At 46.5% G+C, this 11,974-nt stretch overlaps 1 protein-coding gene across 1 annotated transcript; it reads left to right on the plus strand.

Moving 5' to 3' along the window:
• Positions 1-243: 243 nt before the first annotated feature.
• On the plus strand, positions 244-9,423 carry LOC123806310 (NXPE family member 3-like). Its single transcript, XM_045819346.1, is given in 6 exon segments — positions 244-251; positions 583-760; positions 762-1,366; positions 6,487-6,564; positions 6,667-6,878; positions 8,891-9,423. Coding segments are annotated over 6 exon segments (1,614 nt in total).
• The last annotated feature ends 2,551 nt before the right edge of the window (positions 9,424-11,974 follow it).

Below are 11,974 nucleotides of genomic sequence, written 5' to 3' on the forward strand. Positions count from 1 at the left end.
GAGCCACAGCCTGTTGCTTCCCCAAAACCCAATTCTAACTGCACATGGCTCTCCTTTGTGCCTCTAGTGTAAGGAAACCCCAGGATACCACATGTCTAGCCCATCGACTGTTCTTCTTTCTATGTGGAAAGGAAATCCTCCTTCTAAATCCAGGATGGAGATATCTAGTAGACTGGGTGTGGAAAGAGAAAAATAGGAGGGGAAGGTGGATTTACTCTGGGGTCTGGGGTCCAAAAAGAGAAGATGAAATTGTAAGGAGTGGGGAGAGCTGGAAATGGGGGCTAGGTCCAAGCCTGGACCCCCTCTGGTGGCAGTGGGAATGTGAATGTCAGAGGTGAGCACTTGGTGGGCAGAAACGTGCAGGGACCAGGAAACAGAAATGCTATTTATTCTTCATGGGATTTAGCAAAACCCACAGACGTATGGTTTTAAACACGAGCCGGTGTTTGCAGAGGTGTGTGGTGGTGGCTCAGACAACAGCTTTGGGTCAGAAGTAGCAAAAGGCAAGGCAGGTAGGCTTCCTTCCTGAGACTCACCAGGCAGAAGAGACCTAAATTTGGCAAATTGAGAACTTCTTTCCAGAAACAAATATGAAGAGGCACAAACCATTGACAGGTTCCTCTTTTTCTCCCCACAGATCTTGTACATCAGGGTGTCCTGGCCTGACAGAGCTGTCCCTCAGTCCCCAAGGCCCCGACCTGCCCCCAAGTCCTCTGGCTCTCTCCCCCATGAGCTCTCAGACCTGACCCATCTTCTGTGCTGGCTGGCCTCTGATCCCAGGAGAAGAGGGGGAACTTTTAGCCTCCACCAGTCCTCAGACCTCCACCTACTGCCTGAGGGGTCCTGCCCAGGCCAGCTACACCCTGGGAGACTCCCTAGAGGCCATCCTTGTGGCCAGAGACCATCGGGGCAGGCCCAAGACCCATGGTGGAGATCTGTTTCGGGCATGGCTGCTGGGTCCCGACTTGAAGGCAGGGGTCCCTGGGGATGTCCAGGATCTGGAGAATGGCACATACCTGCTGTCCTTCCCCCTTCTCTGGACTGGGCAGGCCCAGGTGCAAGTGTGGCTGATTCACTCCAGCGAGGCCATTGGGGTTCTGCGAAGAATCTGGAGAGACCAATGGGCCACAGTCGATTTCATGGGCTATTTTCGGGGACCCACAGGATATGAAGAAATTGTGACTTGCAATATTAATCCCCTGTTAACTGGGAAGGAAGAGTCTACCTGTCACTACAGGGATGAAGATTCGGGGGAACTGTGGTTCTGCGCTCGACCTCCCACTCTGCCCTGTGACTCACTCGTGGGACATTCAAGTGGACCGTACTGGGATGTGACCACATCACATGAGAAGGCCCTGCTGGTGTGGTAAGAAACCCAGCATTCAGGGATAACTGCCCCAACTCCTAAATCCTTGTCCCTGTGATTCTTCTGCCTGAGCCCCTGCCCTTATCATTTATCTATTCACTCCTATTACATACACCACCTGAGCACCTGTTACATGCTCAAGTCAATATATATATATTATGTGATCTATAATACATATTATATACGTAACAGTCAGCATCCCTGCCCTCTACACATTTTCAGTGAAGAGACGCATGAGTTTTTAAAACAGGAAGTGTGATAAGTGCTTCACTGTATGCACTGAGTGGTTTGAGGACATGCAGAAAGGGCCCCCCATCTGACCTATGATGGTCGAGGCAGGTGACAGTTTAGCTGGAACTTTAGGGGGAACCACAGACCTCTGGCAAAAGAGAGGTGTGCTGGTGCTGTCCACCCTCTTGACAGCCCCTGCAAGGAGAGATGTTAATTCAGAAATCACCATTATATGTGGTCAGAGAGTAGAGAGGGTGGATGTGAACCCACTGAATGAGGAGGAACAGAGACTGTAGCCTGGAAACCAAGCAAAACAAAGGCTGAGAATTGTCCTCAGTTTCAGAGAGCAAGCCTCCCGGGTGGAGAGAGAATGCGAGTGAGGGAGAGGAGACTGTGAAAACAGACTTGTTCACAGTGAGCCCTTCTGTCCCTGAGATCTGAGGCAGAGCTGGTGCTAGAGAGACCCCAGGGGTGAGGGAAGCATTTTTTAAAATGGGAGACCTGGGCATCTGGTCTCTGGTCTCCAGAGAGACAATAGGAGAAGGAAGCAAAAACAGGGCCCCAGAAGATGGCTGGTGTAGGAAGTACAGTAGAGACCAGGAGAGGTGGAGGGAACTCCCTAGAAGGGGGAAGGGAGAGAAGAGGCTATGGCTACAGGCAGAGATTCAGGTGGGAGGGCTGACAGGTGAGATAGCTGGGCTCCATCACCCTGAAGAGCATGGAAGTTATCACTGGCTGCTGTGAGGACTGGAGGATCCAGCGGGCCTGAAGCGCCAAGGCAAGCTGAGCTGGAGACACCTGAGTGCCAGCTCTGCCAGAGCCCACCTCTGGAGGCCCTCGGCCATCTTCCTGTCTGGGGACTTCCCACTAACATTTACCTCCTGACATGAAAATTTAGTACCAGGACCAATTTTCATGCTCCCTTTGGTCAGAAAAGGAAAACCACTTATCTTTTTTGGCCTTGGTTGATTGGAAATAAATCTAAGATTCAATCTCAGGACGTCACTTGGAGGTCAAACCCAAGAGTCTCTGGAGTGAAACTGTAAGGTTTAAATCGCTTCTGCAACTGTTACTGTTTGCCAGCTTCTTTGCATGTGATCTCTAGCAAGTTACCTATCCTTTCTGCACCTCTGTTCTCTCATGTGTAAAGGGGATAATAATAATAATACTACCCTCACAGACTTGTGGTGAGGAACAAATAAATTAATATATGTAAACGGCTTATAAGAGAGATTGCACATACCTGGCTTGTTAGCTCTTATCATCTGATCTCAGGTGCTTGTTCCTCTTGAGCTTCACCTCCCTGTTCCAGCTCTGTGCTAGACACCATCCAAAGTCCTAGTGGTCCTGGAGAGAGGAGAGCAGGGCTGAATGGTCTCATCCTGCAGAAGCTAACGGTGTACTCATGGAAGACAGGCATTAAACAGATAACCACACATGTGACGAATGTGTAGTGGACATGAATTTGCAATCCCAAGGTCAGGTGTTTTCTTTACATCAACTTTAGTCCAATTCTGAGGGCCTCCATAGCAGGGCTGGTGCGAAGGGTTCCCCTGGCCTAGGATCCTGCCGAGGAACTGACACTTGATCATGAGGGATCTTTCTTTCTTTAGTCAACTGTCCACAATGGTCACTCCAGAGTGCCCATAGTCCAAGCCTGAGTGGTTTTGGGCTCTGCTAGGACAGGCATCTCCAGCTCGGTCTAGAGTCCTTGGGATAATCCCACACCTGCTCCCTGAAGCTCTGTAACCTCTCTGGGGCTCTAGGGACCTGACACTCTTGGGACAGGCCACACTTGGGCATTTTTCTAGATTCTAGGAATGTTTTCTTTCTCCTTTTTCTTTCTGAAAGCAAACTCCCCTCTCCTCCTGAAACTGGAAAAGACACTGGCTTTTGGGCTGCCTGTCACTACCAAACCCAATAAGCAATGACAGCGATTGAATCTTTATGGGCGCTTTATTCAGATAGCCAGTGATCTGAGAAGATGGCAGGTTCATACCCTAACAGACCATCTTACATTTTCTTTCCAAGCCAGCATTTTTATAACAGAGAACAAAGTGTGGTGAGGGGTTTTGAAATTCAGGGAAAATTAGATTAAAAAAAAACAACACAGTATTCTCGCCCTGGGCAGTTAGCTATTCCCAGGGGCAGGTGGTTGTCTATCTCTTCCTGGAACACAAGGGCCCAGATGCCTCTGCTTGTCCCCAGGTGGCAATCTTTAGCAGTGCCCCAGGAGGTCAGCTGTTTTCCCAAGAGCCAGGATGGGCCTTACCTGTAGGATCTGAAACAAAAGCTTTAACATATATATTACTTCTAGGCTCAACTATTTACCTTAAACTAAAATTTTCCAAGTCTTAAGTCCCCTATCACTCCTGGGACACAACCTCTACAATCGGTCTATTCTTTCTTGTATCAAATGCTTACTGAGCACCTGTTACAAGCATGGCCCTGCTATAGACACTGGGAAAGCAGCAGGGAACAAAACAGATAAGGACTTTACCCTGGTAAAGCTTATATATATAACAAAGAAAGGGATAATAACAATAAACATAACAATAAGTAAATTATATAGGATGTTAGAAGGAGATTCAAACTATGGGAAATTTAAAATATGGAGGTGGTGAGGATTAGGAGTATGTCCAGGTCAGTTTGCAATGTTAAATAGGGGGTCAGCGTGGACCTCTAATGAGGTGACATCTGAACAAAGACTTCAAGGGGATGAGAGAGTTGGCCAAGGCTGTACCTGGGAGAAGAGGGTTCCATGCAGAGGGAGTGCAGTGGTGTGCCTGGTGTGTCTGAGGAACCGTAAGGAAGCCCCATAGCTAGATGGTGAAAAGATCAGTAAGGTTAAGGGAAAGATACGGCATAAATAGGAAAGGCTCTGTAGATATGATGGGTTTTGCTGTAAGATAAAAGGATCATTGGGAAAATGAAAGGTAGAAGGCTTTGACCTCAGGTTGCAGTGGTAGAGGTGTCTAAAGTGATTCATTTCTAGATATACTCCGAAGGCAGCACCCATAGAGTTTCCTGAGAGACATGACGTGGAATGTGCCAAAAAGTGAGAACTCGAAGATGGCTGCAGGGTGTGGGGCCTGCTCACCTGGAAGGACAGAATTGCCATCAGCTGAAGTGGGGAAAGCTCTGGGTGTGGCAGGGTGGGGTGCAGATCAGGAATTTGGTCACGAGTATCAGATATCAAGTGGAGATATTGAGCAGATGGTCAGATATACAAACCTGGAATTTGACAGAGGAATCTGGGCTGGAGATCTAATTGGGGAAGTTAAAGTCAGGAGGCTGAGTGAGACCACCAAGGGAAGGAGTGTGATCCAAACCGAGGAGCAAGGACTGGGTCTGATGCTCCGATATAAAAAGGTTGGGGAGAAGGAGACTAGCAAAAGGGGCTACCAGGAGAGGGAGGTGTCCTGGCAACCAAGGAGAGAGCATGCCTCAGGGAAGGGGGAGCTACTGCTGGGCTGACCAATGGTCAGGAATGACAAAGAACTGATTGGATTTTGCCATTTTTGGCAGTAAGAGTCCAGCTGGAGTGAGCTCAGTGAGACAACAGGAGAGTTAAGACTTCTTGCAAAAGGATCCAATCACCTTCTTGTATGAATCATGTTTTTTTAAAAGATTTTATTTATTGATTTTTAGAGAGAGGGGAAGGGAAGGAGAAAGAGAGGGAGAGAAATATCATTGTGCGGTTGCTTCTTGCAGGCCGCCCACTAGGGACCTGGCCTGCAACCCAGGCATGTGCCCTGACGGGGAATTGAACTGGCGACCCTTTGGTTCACAGCCTGTGCTCAGTCCACTGAGCTACACCAGCCAGGGCTGAATCATGCTTTTTGTTTTTTTGTTTTTTGTTTCTTTTTTAATTTTAGAGAGAGGGGAAGAGGGGAAGAAAGAGAGGGAGAGAAACATTGATGTGAGGGAGAAACATCTATCAGTTGCTTTCAGTACATGCCCCAATGTGGGACCAAACCTGCACCCCAGGCATGTGCCCTGACCCAGAATCAAACAGGCAACCTTTCAGTGTGTGGAATGATGCCCAACCCACTAAGCCACACCAGCTGGAGCAAATCATGTTTTTCATGTTCTATATTTTGTGATGCTTTGACATCTTGGGGCCTTGTGGGCCTGCCCCTCCCAGTGTTAGCCAACCCCTAGAGATAGCAAACATCTTGCCTTGAGCACGCCTTTGATATGCAACCTACCCACTCCCCAGTCTACACCACTTCTTCCTCCTTTTATCAGGTTCTTTCAGCCAAACACCATCTCCCTGCCTGAAATCACCCCAGGGCCAAGTACCAGGCAACTACTTCTGTAGCCCAGAGCCCATTGAAATTATTCAAATGATCCAATCCTAAACCCACTCAGCTGCTCATCCTTCCTCACCCATTCCTTTCCGAAAAAACTGCAATAAAGTATTTTACTCACACTTTCCCCTGCTTCTTATGCCTCTTGACCAACCCTGGTGCTTCCCCCATGTAGCCTTCCATGGTGTACCATGCCCCCTCCCCACCTCTAGGACTTCATTCATTACCTTTAAAGATAGAGTAACACACTATCTTTTCAGTGGCAATCATCTCCTGATCTATTGACTTCACCATATCTAAGTAAAACCAAAATCCTGGGTACATTTTAAAACACATCTGCTTTCCACACTGATGAAATCCCTGAGGCTAGGGAATTTTAAGGACCTGGATCCCTGAACTTCACTTCCCAAGCACTCTCTCTTCCCCAAGCTGTCTCCCAGGAGCCCTGACACTGGACAGATGCCGTTGACTTTGAGAACTTCCTTTCCTCCAACAACCTTCATGTCACCTTAGCCTAGAATTTCTTCCTATCACACATTTCCATTAAGGGCTCCCTTCTTGCCAATTTCTCTTCAGGAACATGACAGATAAGGTCCTCCCTCAGGGTATTTCTGCAATCTGGGTGGCAGAGGAGAGCAACAGGAGTCTGGGAAAGTGACACTGGGGCCTAGAGAAAAGGTAGCATTTATTCCATGCCTATAGCTTTCATTTCTTCCATATTCACTGACTGTTTTGCTTGCAAACAATTGCTTGCAGTGCTGCCCCCAAACAGCTCTGCCATCCTGGGATCCCAGGCCCAAAGCCTTCTGGCTTCTACTACCAAGGAGTGTGGCACTCACTGTCCTGCTCCGGCTGCACCTTCTCCACGGTTGACAACATCTTGGACTGCCTGGCTGGTCATGTCATCCACATGATGGGGGACTCCACACTTTGGCAGTGGTGGGAGTATCTGCATGACACTGTGCCCTGTGAGTGGCCATGAGAGGAGAGGGGAGGACTCCTAAGAGAAAAAGAGCAGAACCAGGACTTTGAGAAGGCAGAAAACATCTACCTTGATATGGAGTGCTGTGTAAGGACAGGACACCTGGGTTTGGGGCACAGGACGGGATGGGAAACAGTGCCCAGACTGTGCAAAACCTCAACAATTAAGTAGACAATCTGAGGCTCTAACAGGAGAGCAGACAGGTTTGATGATCCATGAGTAGGTAGCCTTGGTTGGAACTAATTATTTGCTTGGGGGATACTGGAGGAATAGAGTTGTAATTTAAGAAAGTAATTGTAGAGAAACCAAGGATTTTGTCTTGTGACATTTGGGAGGCACTAAATGTTTTTAAGCAGAGTTTTTAGTTTGTTGGGTAGATTGGATTGAAAAAGAAAGACCAAAGACCAGTTACAAGACAATTGTATGGTCACCATGTGAGGTGATGAGAAGCTAAACTGGTACAGAAATAAGAGTGCTAGCGGTAAAGGAAGTACCATGCTAAAGGAATTGGCAGGCTTCTTGACTGCCTGGTTCTGGAATAAAGAGAGATGATCAGATTACTATGGATAGCCACAAAATGTACTCAGAATAAAAGTCACTGGGGTGCTTACTGGCTGTGGGAGCAAGGGGCAGGAGTGAGAGAAGATGGCGTATTTATTTTATACCTTTTGCATATTGGGTTAAAGAGGTGGCAGGGAGGGAGTTTCTGGGGAACATGTGGATGAGGCATTTGAAGACATGGAATTGGAAGTGAATTGAGATGCCTGAGCTTCAGACAAAGTTTTGGTATTTATTCTTCAGAAGATAGAAATTCAAGGAGGTGAGAGTGTCATGCAGGGCCTTTGCCTTGCAAGCACAAGTTCCATAATATAATATAACATGGACTAAGAAGTATGCCTTATGGCAGAAAGGAGCCACAGGAGAGCCAGGGGAAAAAAAGAGCATCAGCTCCCAGCCCAGTCCCCCACGTGTTCCCCCACCATCCAATAGAGAGAGGTGTGTGGGGCCAACAGGGTGGGTCTGTGCTCTCATGGAGGAGACTCCCACCCCCCATCATAGGTCTCCCTTCTTACCTACAAACAGAAGAACAGCCTTGTTGGGAGTCTTAGCACCAAATACATGTGGGCTGCCATTTGTTTGCCAGAAGTTGGAAAATACCAGCTGCCCCCACCTAGAGACCTTGAGGTCTGTGGGACAGTTACCTACACTTCTGTTTGAGTGGTTGAAGCTCCCAGACTCCAGGGAAGGTTAGTATGGGTGCAGCCCCTCCTTTCGGGAAAAAAAGAAACTCCAGTCCCTTTGGGACAATTCTGCTCACAGCCGGGTGGAGTGGGTGAGTTTTCTAGGCAAGAGATGTTTTTAAAGATGGATGGAAGCTCATGACAGAGGTTGGGAAAACCAGAGACTCTGCAAGCTGATCTAGCACCTTCCTGTGAGACAGAGAAAGGTGGCCTCTGTGCCCACACAGCCATGGAGCTCACTGTGGAGCCAGCACACAGGGACTTTGTGCAAAGAAATGAAGGGCCTTTTCCTGAAGGTGTGTCTAGCTCTCTGTCAGCACACATGACCAAGGAGACTATATTTCAGGAGTTGCTGCCCCCCCCTAGGCTGGGCACCATTGTGAAAGGACAAAAACTGGACAACCCCGAGTCTCTAGCCTGGAGCAAGTCTTCAACCAGTGGCCACTGATGGGAGCCAGTGAATGAATCTGAGTTGGAGAGCCAGGCCTGAAAGGGGGCTGTAGAGAGTGACAGCACCCTGCTAAGAAAGGAAAATCAATGAGACAAAATGCTGCAAGGAGCCAGGGAGGTGGAGGATGAACAGGTCTTCACGCTTGGTAACTAGGAGGTCACTGACAGTATTATAGATTAGGAGAGTAAAATTGGGTGATTGGGCCATAGAATAATAGAGGAAAGTAATGTTAGATTTTCTGTATTTTTGAATCAGGAATTATAGTCCTGAATTAACCCCTAAGCCTCTTGTCTCTGCCTCCCCTAGCCCTGAAGCCCATGGATCTACATGCCACCTATCAGACAGGGCCCCTGATGGCGGTGGAGACCACTCAGAACATAGTGCTGCACTGGTGGTCCCACAGCTGGCCCCTGCGCTCCCTGCGCACTACAGTGGCCTCCCTGCACTCCGTAGTCCGGGAGCTGGGGGGCCTGGCCAGGAGCCCCCACACCGTGGTGGTGCTGGGGCTGGGTGCCCACTTCACCACCTTCCTGCCATCCATCTTTGTGTGAGGACTGGCAGGGATCCGGGCAGCCGTGGCTGCACTGCTGGCCTGGGAGCCCCTGACTCTTGTGGTCATCAAACTGGCCAACACCGGCTACAAGTCCGTGTATGGCAGGGACTGGTTCACCCTTCAGATGAACTGGCTCCTCCAAGCTGCCTTTGTTGACCTCTGTGTGGCCTTTGTGGACGCCTGGGAAATGATCTCCAGCCTGGCCCTGCCAGACAGTATCCACCCAGGGTGGCTCATTGTCCGCAATGAGGTGGACTTCCTCCTCTCCTTCATCTGCCCCACCTGAGCGCTTCTGCGGGTCTTTGGGCTTTCTGGATGGAGAAGCTGGTGTGATGGTCAAGCCTGCAAGCCCTTCTTCTCAGTCCACTGCCCGCCTTCTCTGATCTCTTTCTAATGCACAGACCATAAAACCAACCAGTAGGAGTTGGGATGTGGGTGGTGGCAGGGAGAGCAGCCTGGCAGTGGTCCAGTACATCTTGAAAGGTTTAGTTCCCACAAGGAGTAGCAGTGATGAGGGGAAGAGGGAAAGGATAGAGCCAGCAACATCTACTTCATCAGTGAGTATGAGGATTGTCAATTTATGTGCAGGAGTTTCTGTGTAGAGTATCAACAAGCCTTGCAAAGGTATAAGATGAATCCATTTTACTTTATCAGAGCTACCCTTGTGCAAAGCCTGAATATATATATACTTTTTCAGTAATTTTCAATGTGTAAAAAATTTTTTTCTATCTCTTTTCTTTATTTTTTAAGCTTGAGATATAGGTGATAGGCTTACTCCAAGGTTCTAGTGGATATTAAAGAGGATTTTGGTGTGCTCCTCAGCGAGTCCACGTTCTCCAAGAAGCGGGTGTCATAGATCTACTTGCTGTGCCAACCTTGGGCAGCCTACTTCTAGGTTTCTCTTTATGTAAGGAAAATAACTTTTAAGCTCCTGGGTGTTGTTTGTTTGTTTCTGTAATTCACAGCTGAATCCATGCCATAATTCACAAAATTGTGGATTTTTCAATTTGTTATTTATACCATTTTTCTTTTATATGCTTGAAATCTGTGTAATTATGCACATACCAGAAAATTTGACACAAAACAGCCAGCATCAGGGCATCACTTGTAAAATCACTGGCTTTTGAAGAGAAAGAAAGAATCCTTTAAGCATTTAAGCAAAAAAGGCTTAAGTCACTTATTAGAGAAAAATTTAGATTGACTTAGATTAATAAACAGCTATATTCAACATTAGAAGACAGTAGAACAATACTTGCAAAAACCACAAACTAAAAGAACCCAAGAATTTTACACTTAGCTAAAGTTATTATTCAGCTACAAAGGCAACAGACAAACATGTAATATGTAATAACTCAGGAAATATAGTTGATTTTCTTTAAAAAAATGACAAAAGTCAAAATTCAGTGAAACAAGAGATTAACTGATATGATACAGAATTTTCATATCTGGGTTTTTATCCAAAGGAAAGGAAAACACTAATTTGAGTAGATATCTGGACCCGCATGTTCATTACAGCACTATTTACAACAGCCAAGATATAGAAGCAACCTAAGTGCCCATTAATGGATTAGTGGATAAAGAAAATGTGGTATGTATAGACAATGAGATATTATTTGGCCATTAAAAAGACAGAAATATTATGACAATGTACATGGATTTTGAGGGTATTATGCTAAGTAAAATAAGTCAGGCAGAAGAAGACAATTACCATGTGATCTCACCTATATGTGGAATCTGGGAAGAAAATGAGCTCATTGATACAGGTTACCAGAGATGGGGGCTGGGGCATGGGTGACATAAATAAAGGGGGTCAAAAGGTAAAAACTTCCAGTTGTAAAATAAGTCCTGGGATATGATGTATAGCGTGGTCACTATAGTGAAAAATACTGTCATACTGCATGAAAAGTTTACCAAGTCCTCACCTCTGGAGGCATCAGATGAAAGCAACTGAATGGTGTCAGCTGGAGAGTCCAGGGACTCAGGAGGATTGTTCTGTTCAGAGCTAACTGGTCAACCTTCAACTTCAACCTTTAGCTTTTACCACATTCAAATCAACCACTGAATTATACACTTTAAATTAATGGATTGTATGGTATGTGAATTATATCTTAATAAAGGATGAGCAATAAAGCATGAAGAATTGGCAGAAACTGTTATGTGTTCCTCAAAACCTAGATCCTTTTCCTACTAGACACACAAAAGTGTGGATCCCTATGTTTATGTTTTCGTGTATTTTTAATGGTCAATTTTAACAAAACATTTAAGTGTTGAAAATATTGAAAAATTGAAAAGCAGGACTATTAAAACTCACAATATTTTAGTTTTAAATATTTTACTTATACCAAAAAAATTACTATAATTTTTCCTATGTGGCTTTTTTAAAATCCTCACCGAAGGACATGTTTATTGATTTGAAGGAGAGGGGAAGGGAGGAAGAAAGAGAGAGGGGAAGGGTGGAAGACAGAGAGGGAGAGAAGCATCAATGCCAGAGAGATACATCACACATGCCCTGAGTAGGGACCAAATTTGTGAACTTTCAGTTCATGGAATGATGCTCCAAACAACTCAGCCACCCTGGCCAGGGCTACCTACCTACCTGGCTGTAATGAAATCAATAATAACTTTAAAATACACTGAGTTTCTTGCCTTCCCCGTATGTCTTCAGTCTGAGGAGAGTGACTCTCTTGCTTTACCATGGTCCTGGTCCCACAGCTAAATATATTTCCCAGCTTCTCTTACAGATGGGTGGGTGTCAAACAAGTGATTTCTGGACAATTCAGTGTGGGAGAAAGTGATGTGTATATATTACCTCCAGAGGAAGTGATGTAACACCTTCT

This window comes from Phyllostomus hastatus, unplaced genomic scaffold (assembly GCF_019186645.2).
Source record: "Phyllostomus hastatus isolate PE091 unplaced genomic scaffold, TTU_PhHast_1.1 phas_scaffold_385, whole genome shotgun sequence".
Taxonomy (NCBI): Eukaryota; Metazoa; Chordata; class Mammalia; order Chiroptera; family Phyllostomidae; genus Phyllostomus; species Phyllostomus hastatus.